This window comes from Trichechus manatus, unplaced genomic scaffold (genome assembly GCF_000243295.1).
Source record: "Trichechus manatus latirostris isolate Lorelei unplaced genomic scaffold, TriManLat1.0 scaffold00088, whole genome shotgun sequence".
Classification (NCBI taxonomy): domain Eukaryota; kingdom Metazoa; phylum Chordata; class Mammalia; order Sirenia; family Trichechidae; genus Trichechus; species Trichechus manatus.
Window position 1 is genome coordinate 7,719,687 of NW_004444024.1, and position 18,213 is coordinate 7,737,899.

General features: G+C 38.6%; 1 protein-coding gene across 4 annotated transcripts in view; it reads right to left on the bottom strand.

Annotated features, from left to right (window-relative positions):
- Nucleotides 1–18,213, bottom strand: part of INTS4 (integrator complex subunit 4) — a 109,391-nt gene that overhangs the window by 52,085 nt on the left and 39,093 nt on the right. For all 4 annotated transcript variants that reach the window (XM_004381997.1, XM_023736591.1, XM_023736592.1 and 1 more), the window contains 2 exons: nt 6,888–6,959; nt 4,918–5,092 (listed from right to left, as the gene is read on the bottom strand). In XM_004381997.1, the coding sequence (XP_004382054.1) occupies nt 4,918–5,092; nt 6,888–6,959 (247 nt within the window). The remainder of the gene's footprint in view (nt 1–4,917; nt 5,093–6,887; nt 6,960–18,213) is intronic.

Below are 18,213 nucleotides of genomic sequence, written 5' to 3' on the forward strand. Positions count from 1 at the left end.
AATATGGGGTTTTACAAAGAAAAAAGCAATTTGCCTGAGGTCACAGAGCTAATAAGTGGCCGTCCAGGATATGAACACAGATTTGCCTCCCATGTTCTTAGATTATTTTTCTAATATATATATTTATATTTATTTATATTTACCACAATTTAAAAAAAAAAAGAGTATATGCTTTGGAATGATACAGGTGTCAGAGGAAATTGTAGAGAGTGATCACTCCAATAATTTGGAGGGTGATCTCAAATAAGGAACTTAACTTTCTGGCACCACAATTTTCTCATCTGTTAAATAGGGATAATACACACTTCCTCACAGAACTGTTAGAAAGACTAACTGAGATAACGCAGGAAACCACAGAGCATACTACCTGGCATATGTTAAAAGTTCAATAAATATTAGCTATGGTATAGGTATGGGTCCTGTAAACACCTTGACACTAGATGAACATCTTCCAACTCTTTGCATGCTGAAAACGTTTAACAGTAAAGCCATTGAACTAAGGTGGCCCTCAGTTCACTAACAAATGTTTCCTGAACACATACTACATGCCAAGCCCTATGCTAAGTGCTGGGATACAGAGATGAGTGAGATACAGACAATGCTCACAAGATCTCCATATACAGGTTTTTGCTGTGGGTTTTTTTTTGCTGTAGTTGTTGTTGTTCCAGAGGTTCCCAAATGGTTCTATAACAAAATGTACAGTTTATATAAAAGTCTGAAACTCAAAAGTTGTGATTAAAATTCACAAACATAATTTTTTTTTTTTAAATAAGATGTTTTATGAACACTGTTTAAATGCAGAGCTACTACATTAAAGAGAGATGACTCGGATTATTCTTAGTAGGTATAAATTTCTCCTTTTTATCAGAAGGGAAGAAAAGAATTTTTTTCCACTTCATGATAATGTGATTTAAACATGAAATTGCTAAGAATTACAAAGTAAGTCAGAGATAGATCCAAGTGTGTTAACTGTGTTAACTTTCAAGTACATCAAGGGAATCACAGAGGAACTTCTGACCAGCATGAGAGAAACAGAACACTTAAGCTGATACAATTGCAGGTAGAAATAAAGAAACCTGGTGTTTTACTTTGCCTGTACAGCCTGGCTACAGGCAGGCAAATTAACAATTTCTACTGGATTTTTTGGAATGTTGAAAGAGAAGTGGAAAAAAAAAAAATAAAGACAATTCCTTGGAGTATGAACATCTCTAATTAGGTCCTGGCTTAGCTACTTACCAGCTTTGTTGTAAGTACTCAAGACACAAAAAGCAACAAGAACAAGACCTAACCCATTGCCACTGGGTCGATTCCAACTCGTGGCGACCGCATGCGTGCAGAGTACAATTGATCCATCAGGTTTTCAAGGCTATGATCTTTCAGAAGCAGACTGCCAGGCCTTTCTGCCAGGGCAATCTGGGAGGGTTCAAACTACCAACCCTCTGGTTAGTTGTAAGCGCTTAACCATTTGCACCAGCCAGGGACTCCAATTGTTACTGGATTTACAGAGTGATGAGTGATACAATGGAAAAGCACACCGAGTATAAGAAAATCCAGAAGAGGTACATAACCCAATTAAGGGATCATAGGCAGCTTTGTGGAACAAGCGACTCATACAATACCTGAAAGAGTTCCTAGGCCAAAAGACAAAAAAAAAAAAAAGATCTTTCTAAGCAGAGGAACCACATGTACGAAGGTCCAGAAGGGAAAGAACATGGAACAAATAGAGAACTGAAAATATGTTAGATACTACACTAGAGTCTGCAGCCAATGAAATAAGGCTCCACTTCATTCCTAGCAATATGACCCTAAATCCCTAATTTACCCAGTGTCTTAGTTATCTAGTGCCCCTATAACACAAATACCACAAGTGGATGGCTTTAACAAACAAATTTATTTTCTAATATTCTAGCAGGCTAGAAGTCCAAATATAGGGTGCCAGCTCCAGGAAAAGGCTTTCTCTCTCCGCTGGCTCTGGGGGAAGGTCCTTGTCATCAGTCTTCCCCTGCTCTAGGAGTTTCTCAGTTCAGGGACCCCAGGTCCAAAGGACATGCTGCTCCTGGCACTTCTTCCTTAGTGGTAATGAGTACCCCTGTCTCTGCTTGCTTCTCTCTTTTGTATCTCAAAAGAGACTGACTTAAGACACAACCTAATCTTGTAGATTGAGTCCTGCCTCATTAATATAACTGCCCCTAATCCTGACTCATTAGCATCATAGAGGTAGGATTTACAACACAGAGGAAATCACATCAGATGACAAAATGGTGGACGATCCACAATACTGGGTGGGAATCATGGCCTTGCCAAGTTGACACACATTTTTTGGGGACACAATTCAATCCAAGATACCCAGAATTTTATAAATATAATAAAATCAAAAAGCTGCCATACCTGATGCCTAGTTATGGTTCAGTCAGTTTCCAAAGTTAAGTTACTTTAATTAAACTGAATGACAAACTGAAAACTGTGTAACTAAATCACAAAACATTAATAGTGATGAAATTCAATTGTAGAAACCAAACCAAACAAGAATGCTAATAGAAACTTAAAATAGTTCCATTTAGTCATCTTAGGATGAAACTGGTTTTAATAACTGCACTTCTTATTACTGAGCACTATTTAAATTGTAATTCATGTTTCAAGTTCATAGAGAACAAAAAATAAGCAGAGGTAGCTTTGACTAATTTCTAAATATACAGAAAATCTTACAGCAAATTGGATAGGGTAGGCCAATTTTTAGATCTACTGATAGAAAATTACCGTCTATCAAAAATAATTTTCTTGCCCTTCTAAGAAGTTCTAGCCTGAGGTAACTTTTTATAGGCATTTTAAAGACTTAGGTTCTAAATCTTGTCTCTGACACAAATTTGTTATGAAATTTCGACAATCAACATTACTTTCCCAGGTCTGTTACTCTCACTGAAAATGAGGAGGGTGGAATCAATCATCTCAAAGAACTGACATTCTGTGATCTATGAGATAGTATCATATAATGGAAATCATAAACGCTCTGCAGGACTTCCATTACCGGCCAAGATAGAACAAAAAGAACCAGATTTACTGTCCCATCTGAAACAACTAAAAAACCAGAGCGAATATATGAAACAACAGTATTCAAGACTGGAAATGGTGAAGGACAGTAATCCCTGAGAGATGAGAAGTAAATTAAATGAGCTCTATGATTAGAACAGCTTACTGCCTGGAGAGAGTTTCTAGGCTATAGGTCAGGTATCTCTGATTGACAAGATGGAGCTGGGACTCTAGCAAGGCCAAGTGGCTAGAGTTCAGAGAGCAAAGTACCCATAAGAAAGCTACAGAGAGAGACAGGAAGGAAGAAGAGAGAGGGAGGGAAACATCTCTACAGAGGGCTCCCCTCAAGTCTTTGGCTGAGTTCTGATCTATAAGGAAACTACCCAAGGCCTGGGAAAGAACCACCCAAAAGGATCAGAGGGAACAATCTCCAGAGCACACACAGGGCCTAGAACAGATTTTCCAGAAAAGTTTTACCTCAGTAGTGGGGAAAAATAAGCCCTATACTGAACACTGCTCCAGTCCTGCATAACAAAGCTTAGAAGACCCAAACAGCTACATCTCAGAGTAAAGCTCAAAAATATTTATACAATAAAAAAAATTCAGCACCAAAAAGCAAAGAAAAAAAAAATTCACCATGTCTGAAATCCAGTCAAAAATTACCAGGCATGCAAAGAAGCCAGAAAATATAATCCATAGTGAAACAGGAAAAAAAATCAAAACCAATCCAGAATGACACAAACAATAGACCCAGTAGACAATGACATTAAGATAGTTAATATATATGTATTACATGCTCATGAAGCTAGAAGAAAGAGTGAGCATGTTAAGACATGGAAGATATTAAAAAGACTGAAATTCAAATTCAGCTTCTACAGATGAAAACTACAATGACTGAGATGAAAAATACACTAAATGGGATTAACAGCAAATTAGACATTGCTGAAAAAAAGATGAGTGAAATTATGGACAAAGCAATAGAAACTGTCCAAAATGAAACCCAAAAAGAAAAAAGACTGGGGAAAAAAACCCATGAAGACAGCATCAGTGAGCTGCAGGAAAACCTCAAGTAGCCCAATATAAATGTAACTGAAGTGCTCAAAAGAAGAGGGGGGCCAGAAAAATATTTAAAGAAATGACAAAATTTTTCCAAATTTGATGAAAATTATAAACCCACAGATTCAAGCAAAAAGTTCAACAAACTCCAAGCATAGGAAGTATGAAGAAAATTATAACCACATCATAACAAACAACAAAACAAACTGATTAAAACCAAAGAAAAAAATTTTTAAACAGCTAGATATGGGAACTCTATTTTCTGCACATTTTTTCTGTAAACCTAAAACTGCTCTAAAAATATTTTATTGATTAAAAAAATAAACTATCATCTTCCATTATTTACTTAAAAGAAAAAAAAAGGTGAAATAAAGTTTTTATCAGACATACAAATGCTTTGCAATCAGACATACCTGAGTTTAAATCTTGCTTCTGTCTGGGTGACTAATAATAAGTGATTATTATTATCGATATCAATAATATCAATTTTTACTACCAGTATTTAACTGCTTACTATGAATGGGTCATGCATTGTGCCAACTGTTCTATATATATATAACCTCATTTAATTCTCACAACTCAGAATGACACTATTATCTCTGCTTTATGGGAATGCTGGAATTTCAACCTGGGTTGCTGGGTTTTAAGCTAAAGCCCATACTCTTAACCACTGTATCATACCACCTGGGCTTCAGCTTCCTCTGTAGAATAAAGATAGAAGTACCTACTGTGAGGACTAAACAAGACAATGTATGTATACCACCCAGTAGAATGCCTGACACATTGCAGTTGCTCAGTAAATGAGCACTGTTATTATTATGCAGTCATACTTACCATACATCTCATCTTCCAACCCATGAACAAAGGCTCCACAAGCTCCAGACTCAATCAAGTTCACAGCTCCCGTATCTATTTCTTCCTTGGGGGCGTCATCTCCCCACTTCCTGCCACTGGAAAACTCTCCTGAACTATAAAGTTCCTTGGCACGCTCATGTGCAGTTCGTTTCCTCTGCAGAGGACAACAACAATTACCACCTGTAGGAGGTTCATGACAGAAAAGTAAGATGCAACCCTGAGAACACGAGAAGGTAGGCAATAAGACTGCTCTCTGAGTTACACTTAAAAAAGAAATACTCAGTATCTCAAAGCAGAGAACTGCAAATTCAACTGAAAGTAAGTCCAAAGGCTCACAGGCCTACAATACGTGACAGTAATGTGATTAAAGAGTACGAAGATAGCTAAAGAATGCGGCAATCAGACAGATGCCTGTAGTCAAGGCAATATGGGAAAGGAAAAGCCAGAGAGGTAGATAATAGCAGTGCTACACTCCAAGCACCATCCTGGGAAGACAAAACACCGGCCCTAGAAAACAATCTCTTCAGTCTCAGTAGAAATAGGTCTCTATTTTGCAATGACATTTTTTGCTTGGACACTGTGATCACCTAGCAACCTTCTAGTAAGTTCGCTTCCCACACAGATTGCCCATAGAGTACTATAGTGGTTGGCTACTGTAAATATCCAGTCTACTTGACAGTTAACAGTTCTTACACAAATGAATAAATTGGCATTCTACCTTTATACATCAGCCTTTTATGAATTTTCTCAGTGTTAGTCTATATCCTCATGGCCAATCATTTCAGAGGCACTGATGAGATATAGCACCTGAGCCTGCAAGGATGTGGATCAGAAAAAAATACAGTAATGCTTGCACACTGCATTGTGTCTTAGAAACCTTGCATTAATCATCCCTCACCATCTACCATAACATTTCCTTCTTTATGCTTCTACCCTGCCACACACAGAAAACACTTAAAATCAAAAACTGATCTTGTATGAAGGCAATGCCATGGTAATGGTGCTGTATAATTTCTCTTAAGGACAGCCATATGGCAAGGTTTCATGAAGCACAGATGTTAACTCCTCAACCATTCCTAAGAATTTATCTTAGGGAATAACTCAAAAAAGGAAAAGAGCCAATATGCATGAAGATGATGATCTTTATGATTTACAACAGTGGAGAAATTAGGAGAATCTAAATGTCCAATATGTTGAAAGGGCTAAGAAATGACTAATAGCACATCTATTTTAGAGAATATTAAACGATCAGTAAAAATGCTAAGTATGAAGTTGGTGATATGAAAAAATAAACACATGATTTAATGATAAATGTAAATAGTGGAAGGAAAAGTGATCTGCATACAATGACTACGAAAAAGAGCTGGGAAGAAATACACCAAAATGACCGAAGTTAGGGTGGTGAGAATATGGGTAAATTGCTTCCCTTACCCCACTATTTATCAAAGATTCTGTAACTCTTAATTATCACTGTTATAATTTTAAAAATTAAGGTATTTTCTCAGACTCATATTTGGTTCTGCCAACCATGTCAGAAAAGTACCACAGTCAGAGCTTCAGGGCATTCCATAGGAGGCATTTTGTTACTGTTTGGAAAAAAGAATTTGCTCACTCTTCCATGGGAACTGATGTTGAAAAGCTCTAAGGTGTCATGCCATCTCACAGAATAAGAACTTCCTAGTTTCTAACAAATGGAAAATTAATCTTTCCTTGTCTTTGTAAAGCACAATCTGTGTGAAGTATTTCATTACAATAATACACAATTTAATGAAGTACCTTGTAATTTGGTTCAAGTTACCAAGATCTTAAATTAAAATGTAATCCAGTCATCCTACGTTCATATAACAAATGCATGAGCTGGAAAATTAAATCAACACAACTCGGCATGTAGGTACCACATTGGTTTTTGGTTACAGAAATCTAGTTTTCACACGAAGAATTCAAGTTACCCTCAGATCTGACATCAGCTTCTTGTCAAGGGTCTGCTCCAAAAAATGAGAACTGACTTGCTCCATAGAGCCCTGTAAAAAGAATCCAAAGCAAATAAAACAACTTTTATGATTTGAACATTATCTTAAAATTCAAGTCTGAGGCCACCTTAAATGCATAAGGATAACCTTATTATCATTGATAGTTAAGGACATCATTATCAAGACAATAATAAAAACATTAGCAGCAGCTATTACCAAAACAAAGCTTACCATGTGCAATGCACTGTTCTAAGTGCTTTATACATATATTAATTTAACTCATTTAATACTCAACTACGGTCCTACGAAGTAAATACCACTATTAGCCTCATTTTATATATGGAAAAAAAAAAGCTCGAGGGACAGAGTAGCAGGGGTGGGGGTCTGGGGACCATGCTTTCAGGGGACATCTAGGTCAACTGGCATAACGAAGTTTTTTAAGAAAATGTTCTGCATCCCACTTTGGTGACTGGCATCTGGGGTCTTAAAAGCTAGGAAGCAGCCATCTAAAATGGAACAATTGGTCCCAACCGACCGGCAGTAAAGGAGAATGAAGAACACCATGGACACAAGGAAAGTATTAGCCCAAGAGACAGAAAGGGCCACACAAACCAGAGACTTCATCAGCCTGAGACCAGAAGAACTCGATGGTACCCAGCTACCACCAATGACCACCCTGACAGGGAAAACAAAAGAGAGTCCCTGATGAGGCAGGAGAAAAGTGGGGTGCAGAATTCAAATTCTAGTAAAAGGACGAGACTTAATGGTTTGATTGAGACTGGAGGGACCCTGGAAGACGTGGCTCCTGGGCTCTCTGTTAGCCCAAAATTAAAACCATTCCCGAGGCCAACTCTTCAGACAAAGATTAGACTGGACTATGGGATATAAGATAATACTCGGGAAGAGTGTGCTTCTTAGCTCAAGTAGATACATAGGATTAAATGAGCAGCTCTCGTCTGGAGGTGAGATGAAAAGACGGAGAGGGTCAGGAGCTGGCTGAATGGACGTGGGAAATCTGGGGTGGAAAGGAAGAGTGTGCTTTCACAGTATAGAGAGAGCAAGTAGGGTCACAAAACAATGTATGTATAAATTTTTGTATGAGAGACTAACTTGAATTGTAAACTTTCACTTAAAGCACAACAACAACAGAAAGGAAAAATAGGCACCAAAAGACTACGTAACTCATTCAAGAACACAAAGGTAGTAAATTCCAGAGCTAGGGTATGAACCTAGGCTTTAGAATCCTTTGACTTAACCACTAACCTCTACCATCTCTCCATTCCTTTCCATTTCATTCTTTCCATTCACTTGTTCATTCATTCACTCATTCAAGAAAACAAATATTTATTTAGCAACCATTCAGCTATATGCCTACAGTCTCCAGGAACAGGAACACAAAAATAAAAAACATCAACTCCATACTCAATGACCTCACAGACTATAGTGAGGGAGACTGACAAGCAAAGAGGCAACTGCGTTATGGTATGAAATGCTGTAATAAACATTTATAAAGGTTGCTATGGAAACTCAGAGAACAATCAGTTTAGGGAAGAGACAGGAGAGGTATATTTGAGGAATTGGAAATACAAGTACAAACGCATGAACAGAAAATGCCATGTGGGAAACAGCAAGTGGTTTTACGAATGGAATGCAGGATGGGGGTGCCAAAAATGAAGCAGAACAGACAGATAGGGACAGATCATAAAGAGCCTTCATCATGCTAAGGAATCTGCCTTGTGAATAATAACTAGCTAACTTCTATTAAACACTTAATGAGCTTCACTGCATATAAAATATTTACTTACATTTTAGAAATTGATTTCTCACAATAACCTCATGAAGAATGTACCATTATTATTCCCATTTTTCAGATGAGAAATTGAGGTTGAGAGAGTAGATAACTTGTTCATTTCAAGTTCAGGATAAACATAGTCAGATTTACACTTTATAAGGGTCATCTTGCCAACAATGTGACTAACGGACCAGAAGGAACCAAAATGAAAGCAGAGACTAGTTAAACCCAAAAAACCAAACCTGTCGCCATCGAGTTAATTTCAACTCAAAGTGACCCTATAGGATAGAGCAGAACTGCCCCATAGGGTTTCCAAGGAGCAGTTGTTGTTGTTAGGTGCCTTTGAGTAGGTTCCAACTCATAGTGAGCCTATGTACAGCAGAACGAAAAACTGCCCAGTCCTGTGCCATCCTCACAATCGATATTATGCTTGAGCCCACTGTTGCAGCCACTGTGTTAATCCATCTTGTTGAGGGTTTTCCTCTTTTTCGCTGACCCTCTACTTTACCAAGCAGGACATCCTTCTCTAGGGACTGATTCCTCCTGATTACATATCCAAAGTAAGTGAGCCAAAGTCTCATCATTCTTGCTTCTAAGGAGCATTCTGACTGTACTTCTTCCAAGACAGATTTGTCGTTCTTTTGGCAGCCCACGGTATATTCAATATTCTTTGCCAACACCACAATTCAAAGACATCAATTCTTCTTCGGTCTTCCTTAGTCATTGTCCAGCTTTCGCATGCATATGAGGTGACTGAAAACACCATGGCTTGGTTCTGGCACACCTTAGTCTTCAAGGTGACATCTTTGCCTTTTAACACTTTAAAGAGGTCTTTTGCAGCAGATTTGTCCAATGCAATGCATCGTTTAATTTATTGACTGCTGCTTCCATGAGTTCTGATTGTGGACCCAAGTAAAATGAAATCCTTGACAACTTCAATCTTTTCTTCCTTTATCATGATGTTGCTTATTGGTCCTGTTGTGAAGATTTTTGTTTTATGTTGAGGTGTAATCTATACTGAAGGCTCTAGTCTTTGATCTTCATTAGTAAGTGCTTCAAGTCATCTTCACTTTCAGCAAGCAAGGTTGTGCATAACACAGGTTGTTAATGAGTCTTCCTCCAATCCTGATGCCACGTTCTTCTTCATATAGTCCAGCTTCTCAGATTATTTGCTCAGCATACAGATTAAGTATGGTGAAAGGATACAACCCTGACACACCCCTTTCCAGACTTTAAACCACGCAGTATCCCCTTGTTCTGTCTGAATGACTGCCTCTTCATCTATGTTCAGGTTCTTCATAAGCACAATTAAGTGTTCTAGAATTCCCATTCTTCACAAAGTTATCTATAATTTGTTATGATCCGCACAGTCGAATGCCTTTGCATAGTCAATAAAACACAGGTAAACACTTTCTGGTATGCTCTGCTTTCAGCCATGATTCATCTGACATCAGCAATGACATCCCTTGTTCCACGTCCTCTTCCAAAACCGGCTTCAATTTCTGGCAGTTCCCTGTCGATGTACTGCTACAGCTGCTTTTGAAAGATCTTCAGCAAAATTTTCCTTGCATGTGATATGAATGGTTGGAACACCCTTCTTTGGAATTGGCATAAATATCGATCTCTTCCAGTTGGTTAGCCAGGCAGTTGTCTTTGAAATTTCTTGGCATAGACGAATGAGCACCTCCAGAGCTGCATCCGTTTGTTGAAACATCTCAACTGGTATTCCATCAATTCCTGCAGCCTTATTTTTCGCCAGTGACATCAGTGTAGCTTGGACCTCTTCCTTCAGTACCATTACTTCCTGATCATATGCTACCTCCTGAAATGGTTAAACGTCAATCAATCCTTTTCGGTATAGTGAGTCTGTGTATTCCATCTTCTTTTGATGCTTCTCACATCATTTAATATTTTCCCCGTAGAATCCTTCAATATTGCAAACCTGAGGCTTGAATTTTTTCTTCAGTTCTTCCAGCTTGAGAAATGCTGAGAGTGTTCTTCCCCTTTGGTTTTCTAACTCCAGGTCTTTGCACGTGTCACTATAATACTTTGTCTTCTAGAGCCGCCCTTTGAAATCTTCTGTTCAGCTCTTTTATTTCATCATTTCTTCCGTTTCCCTTAGCTACTCAACATTCAAAAGCAAGGTTCAGAGTCTCTTCTGACATCCATTTTGATCTTTTCTTTCTTTCCTACCCTTTTTAACGACCTCTTGCTTTCTTCATGTATGATGTCCTTGACATCATTCCACAACTCGTCTGGTCTTCAGTCATTAGTGTTCAAATGCATCAAATCTATTCTTGAGATTTGAATATCAGTCACATAGCTTCCAGCATCATAGCAACATGCAAGCCCCTACAGTATGACAAACTGACAGACATGCAGGGGGAAGGAGTGGCTGATGGATTCAAACTGCAGACCTTTTGGTTAGCAGCTGAGTTCGTAACCACTACGCCAGCAGGGCTCTGGAGACCATTTAGGAATTAATAAATATGGAAATGCTTATACAAGCTCCTGACCTTCTCTCCAATCACATTTTTTACAGAAAGTGACACGTTCTTTGGGAATATCCTTACCCAAATTAACACCTTTTCTACTATTCTAGAGCAGCAATCTTTGTATTGTTTTGACTGAAGTAGTTTCAAAACCACTTTTCTTTATCTCCACGTGGTACTGTTGGTGGCCTTGTTTGTTACATAGATCTGAGCTAATGGCAAATCTAATATTCATTTTTTTATTCCAACACATCTATGTTATGAATAAGAACAATAACTTTTTAGATATCCTCACTTTCTCTTTACTCACACCATTAGCACTTGGCTTTTTTTTTAACTTTATAAATATTTTCTTTATTCTAATTTATTATATTAAAAAGCCATTTTCACTCTAACAAGCACTTTCAAGAAAACAAAGGAGGTATTTATGTGAGAAGACCCGGATCACTGATTCCTATCAGTCTTAGTTATCTAGTGCTGCTATAAAAAAAAATACCACAAGTGAATGGCTTTAATGAACAGACATTTATTCTCTCACAGTTTAGGAGACCAGAAGTCCGAATTCAGAGCACCGGTCTAGAGGAAGGCTTTCTCTCTCTGTTGGCTCTGGTGGAAAGTCCTTGTTCCTTGGTGATCTTCATGTGGTATGGCATCTATCCTTCCCCATCTCTGCTCTCTTAATCTGCTCTTTATATATCTCAAGAGACTGACTCAAGACATACCCTACACTAATACTGCCTCATTAACATGACAAAGAAAACCCATTCCCAAACGGGATTATAACCACAGATATAACCCATAATGACCCTAGAGGACAGAGTAGAACTGCGCCATAGGGTTTCCAAGGCTGCAATCTCTTTTTTTTTTTTTCTCATTCAAAAGTTTTACAGATTTGTTTTGTGACATTGGTTGCAATCCCCACATTGTGATAGCACACTCCCCCTTTCCACTCTAGGTTCCCTGTATCCCTTCATCCAGTTCCTGTGCCTTCCTGCCTTCTCATCTTGCGTTTGGGCGGGAGTTACCCGTTTGGTTTCGTGTATTTGATTGAACTGAGAAGCATGTTCCTCATGTGTGTTATTGATTGTTGGTCTATCTAATCTTCGTCTGAAAAGTAGGCTTCAGTAGTGGTGTCACTTCTGAGTTACCAGGGTGTCCGGGGGCCAGAGTCTCGGAGGTTCCTCCAGTCTCTGTCAGACCAATAAGTCTGGTCTTTTTTTGTGAATCTGAATTTTGTTCTACACTATTTTCCCACTCTGTCCGGGACTCTGTTGTGATCCCTGTCAGACAGGTCGGTGGTGGTAGCCAGGGACCATCTAGTTCTTCTGGGCTAGCACTTGGTTTTTTAAGGGCCTTTTTTCCCCTCAAAGAAAGAAAGTTTTGATCACTTTACAGTAAGTTACTCCATCCATATTTCCCAATGCTCTCCTGGGATGCAGCTTCAGCTGAGCTCACTTTCAACACAGCCACAGAGGGGGTACTATTCAAATTCGGGCCTCAAAAAATTATATACCATTACACATAATTAATTTTCAGTGCTACCTATGCATACCTTAAGCTTGCTGTGGATTGAACTGTGTCCCACAAAAATATGTGTTGTAAATCCTAACCTCTATACCTGTGGTTTTAATCCCATTTGGGAATGGGTTTTTCTTTGTTATGGTAATGAGGCACTATTAGTATAGGATGTGTCTTGAGTCAACTTCTTTTGAGATACAAAAGGAGCAGATTAAGCAAAGAAGAAAAGAAGCAGAGATGGGGGAAGACAGATGCCATGCCACATGAAGATCACCAAGAGGCCAAGGAACACTGTGCCTACAGATGCTAAAAAGAGACAAGGACCTTCCCCCACAGCCAACAGAGAGAGAACACCTTCTCTTAGAGCTGGTACCCTGAATTCAAACTTCTTGCCTTCTAACCTGTGAGAAAATAAATTTTTGTTTGTTAAAGCATTCCACTCATGGTATTTCTATTACGGCAACACTAGATACCTAAAACACTTGTCATTTTAAATCCACAAATGCCAAGACTTCTATACATAGTAATACACTTGAGAAATAATGAAACTTCAACTTTATTCCCAAATGTCTTCTGGGTTCGTGACTTGGGAGATGATGGCATCATTCCTGAAGATACAGAAGGAGTAGATTTGGGCCCAAAGGATAATGAGCTCATCATAAAATGTATCTCACTAGTCAGAAAAAAAAAAAACAACACTACATTCTTGTCTACTTTAACTGAGACAAATATATTCATGTAAGATGGTGCCACTCCAACCGCACTATCACAGCTACTTAACCTAAATTTATAACACTAAGAAAACCATTTTGCTGGAGAGCTTTATAGATAGATGCTTCTGAAACTCAGACACCAGATATTTAACAAACAACTGTAGCAAACCTGATTTTGGAGCAAAAATTGCTCAGTCAGTATAAGTAAGTCTATGCATTCTTTCTTTACTCTAGTTTTAAGGCTCCTCGTCTCTACTGGCTGCTAACCAAAAAGCTGGCAGTTCGAACCCACTAAGCAGCCCTGTGGGAGAAAAACCTGAGGATTTGTTCCTGTAAAGATTACAGCCTAGAAAATCCTATGGGGAGTTCTACTCTGTCACATGGGGTCACTATGGGTCAAAATCGACTCAACAGCGCCTAACAACGACAGCCTCTATCCAATTAGGTGATTAAAAGAAAAACCAGATTTTCCTCTGCCTCCCCCAAAAGAAGATGCGTTAGTACTTGAGACGTAAAACTGCACCAACTAGAACATCTTCTCTGTCTCTGGGAAATTCAGTCTGAGCAGACTTATGGCATAAAAGTCTACAATCTAACAGTCTGAAAATGCTACAATTTTTAAGGTCAAAGACTTGTGAAAGCTTATAAATAACCTTATTATCCTTGATAGTTAAGGACATCATCATCAGGACAATAATAAAAACATTAACAGCAGCAATTACCAAAATAGAGCTTAATACGTGCCATTAACATTCACTGAGTAAGAAATTCAACAACTTGAGAAGAAATCATAAAACTAAGAACCATATCCTAGATAGAATGCTAATTATTATGCTTAATTTAAAAGTAGTGCCTGTAGCCCCATGGATCTGCTTACATACTTGGAAACCAAGTTGCTTTGCCCCATTAGGGTCAGTTATAGATAAATGAAAGCAACCTCTTTCGCATGGTTTTGAATTTTCTGAAAATTTTTCATCTTGTTGTAAGTCAAGAAGAATGGAAAATGGTTCTTTTTTTTTTTTTGTGCAAGATGGCCTTAAGTCTAAAGCCCTGCCATTTCATTTAACTTCTGGCAAAACCTGGTTTCTGCCTTCCTCTCCAGCTTTATCTTATTGCCACCCCCCTCCACCCTGAACATTATGCCCCCAAGTACTAAGCTGCTTGTAGTTTAGTATGATGTTAGTTTAGTATGATACTGTAGTTTAGTATGGTATTAGCATGCATGATATTGCACTCCTTCTATATCTCTGCTCATATTTTCTCCTTCTGTTTCTCCACCTAGCTAACTCACACTCATCCTCCAAGACTCAGTTCAGAAATCACCTCCTCTAGAGACCTTCTGTGCCTGTGTTAGGTGTTCTTTCCTAGGAGTACCAGGTATTGTAATTGTCTGATTGCCAATCTTGGCCTATTAGGCTACCAACTCTTTTAAAGACAGAACTGTGTCCAGCGTTTGTTGAATTGCTAACAAGTGGCCTGACGGTCATAAGCAATTCACCTGACCACATGGTTTGTCTACTTCAGAGTTGGGGCAGGGGAGTTTTACCTATGAGCTTGCAAAGAGGAACTAGTAAACTAGCAGACCCTTAACTGCTCACCCACCACACTCACTGTTCCCACTGTGTAACTACACCCTCACTAGGAAGGGATTCCACTTGGGCTTTAGGGGCAAGAAGTCTGAAGACCTCATCTGTTATTTACTCGTTGTGTGGCACTACTTTTCTCATTTACTCCCTTTTCTAAACCTTGGTTTTCTTATTTATAAAATAAGTAATATAATATCTACCTCAAAGAGTTTAAAAGGATTAAATATTATTTGTATAAAGTATGTGTTTGAGGATATATAGGTATCTATGTGTGTGTGTTTCTGTGTATAAGGAAGTAGGGGTGTGTGTGTCTGACTGAAAATATCTAGCTTAATAGGCTAGGAACTCTATATAAACAGTAGCATGTACGTTTATTAGCAAGATTAGATTGATTAATAATTATTTCTGAAGTACAAACATCATTATTTGTATAATTTGGAGCTGTTCAGATTTAAAATTGCTGAAATTAGAGCATGAAAACACTTGACTCAAGTTAGAGTAATCCAAGTGAAAACCCTTTCAATTCACTACAGTAATTCATTATTCGTACAGCTGTACACATATGCATTTTGGATCCTATGAGGGTACAAAACCGAGAATTTTGAACGGCCTTGCTTTAAGGAGTACTTTTTTAAACTGCCTACTCAGGTGCAGATAGATCATTAAATTATTCCTCTAACTCCAGAAGATAAACTAGATAACAGGGATCTTCTAAAAATTAAACACTAATATTCATCAAAAGACTTCACCAAAAGAGTAAAAAGAGAACCTACAGACTGGGAAAAAAATTTTGGCTATTACGAATCAGACAAAGGTCTAATCTCTAAAATCTACAAGAAAATCCAGCACCTCTACGACAAAAAGACAAATAATCCAATTAAAAAATGGGCAAAGGCAATTGGTCCCAACCACCTGGAGCAAAGGAGAATGAAGAACAACAAAGACACAAGGAAAGCATTAGCCCGAGACCAAGAAAGGGCCACATAAACCAGAGACTTCATCAGCCTGAGACTAGAACAATTAGATGACCGCCCTGACAGGGAACACAACAGAGAGTCCCTCATAGAGCAGGAGAAAGGTGGGGTGCAGAACTCAAATTCTAGTAAGAAGACCAGACTTAATGGTCTGACTGAGACTGGAGGTACCCCGGAAAGCACGGCCCTTGGATTCTTTAGCAGCCCAGAACTAAAACAATTTCTGAGGCCAACTCTTCAGACAGGGATTGGACTGGACTGTGGGACATAAAGTGATACTCGTGAGGAGTGTGCCTCTTAGCTCAAGTAGATACAAGAGACTATAAACGGGCAGCTTCTGTCTGGAGGTGAGATGGGAAGGCAGAGAGGGTTAGGAGTTGGTTGAATGGACACGGGGAATCAGGGGTGGAAAGGAGGAGTGTGCTGTCTGCTGTCACAGTATGGCAAGAGCAATTAGAGTCACATAATAATGTATGTATAAACTTTTGTATGGGAAAAAATAAAATAAAAAAAAATGTGCGAAGGAATTGAACAGACACGTCACCAAAAAAGACATTAAAGCAGCTAACAGACATATGAGGAAATACTCTCGATCCCTAGCCATTAGAGAAATGCAAATCAAAAAACAGAAAGTAACAAATGTTGGACAGGCTGCAGGGAGATTAGAACTCTTATGCACTGCTGGTGGCAATGCAAAATGATACAACCATTTTGGAAACCGATATGGTGCTTCCTTAGAAAGCTACAAATAGAAATACCATATGATCCAGCAATCCCACTCCTAGGAATATATCCTAGAGAAATGAGAATCGTCACACGAATAGACATTTGCACATCCATGTTCACTGCAACACTGTTCACAATAACAAAAAGATGGAAACAACCTAGATGCCCATCAACAGATGAATGGATAAACAAACTATGGTACGTACACACAATGGAGTATTACATAACAATAAAGGACAATGATGACTCTGCGAAGTATCTCGTAACACAGATGAACCTGGAGGGCATTATGATGAGTGAAATAAGTCAATCACAAAAGGACAAATATTGTATGAGACCATTACTGTAAAAGCTCATGAAAAGGCTTACACACACAAAGAAACAATCTTTGATGGGTACGAGGGAGGGGAGGGGTGGGGATGGAAAAACACTAAATAAGACAATAGATAAGACAGTACAGAGTTCTGGGGAAGCCAGCACAACTTGTACAAAGCAAGGGCATGGAAGCTCCACAGACACATCTAAACTCCCTGAGGGACCAAATTGCTGGGCTTAGGCCTATGGGGACCATGGTCTCAGGGAACATCTAGCTCAACTGGCATAACATACTTTATAAAGAAAATGTTCTATATTCTACTTTGGTGAGTAGCATCTGGGGTCTTAAAAGCCTGAGAACGGCCATCTAAGATACCCCATTGGTCAAACTCCTTTGGGAGCAAGGGAGAATTAAAAAAACTAAAGACACAAGGGAAAGATTAGTCCAAAGGACTAATGGACCACAACTACCACAACATCCACCAGACTGAGTCCAGTACAACAAGATGCTGCCCAGCTACCACCACTGACTGCTCTGACAGGGATCACAATAGATGGTCCTGGACAGAGCTGGAGAAAAATGTAGAACAAAACTCTAACTCACAAAAAAAGACCAGACTTACTGGCCTGACAGAGACTGGAGAAATCCTGAGAGTATGGCCCCCGGATACCCTTTTAGCTCAGTAATGAAGTCACTCCCAAGGTTTACCCTTCAGCCAAAGATTAGACAGTTCCATAAAACAAAACAAGACTAATTGGCACAGGGCAAGGACTAGAAGGAAGGAGGGGACAGGAAAGCTGCTAACAGGAAATCCAAGGTCGAGAAAGTAGAGTGTTGATATGTTGTGGGGTTGTTAACCAATGTCATAAAACAATATGTGTACTAACTGTTTAATGAGAAGCTAGTTTTGTTCTATAGTTCATCTAAACTATAATTAAAAAAAATTATTCCTCTAAACACACACACATGCATACTCCTATTCATTCTATATAAAAATCTTTCTCTATTGACTGGCTATGTCTTTATATCTGTATTCCAGGGCCCAGCATAAAGTCCAACACATTGTAGATGCTCAGTAAATGGAGAATGAAAGAATGTGATGAACAATTAAATTGTTCTGAACTTTAAAATATTCATAAATCAAAAACAAAGCTATAAAATGTGAATTCAAAAACAAAATCATTAACA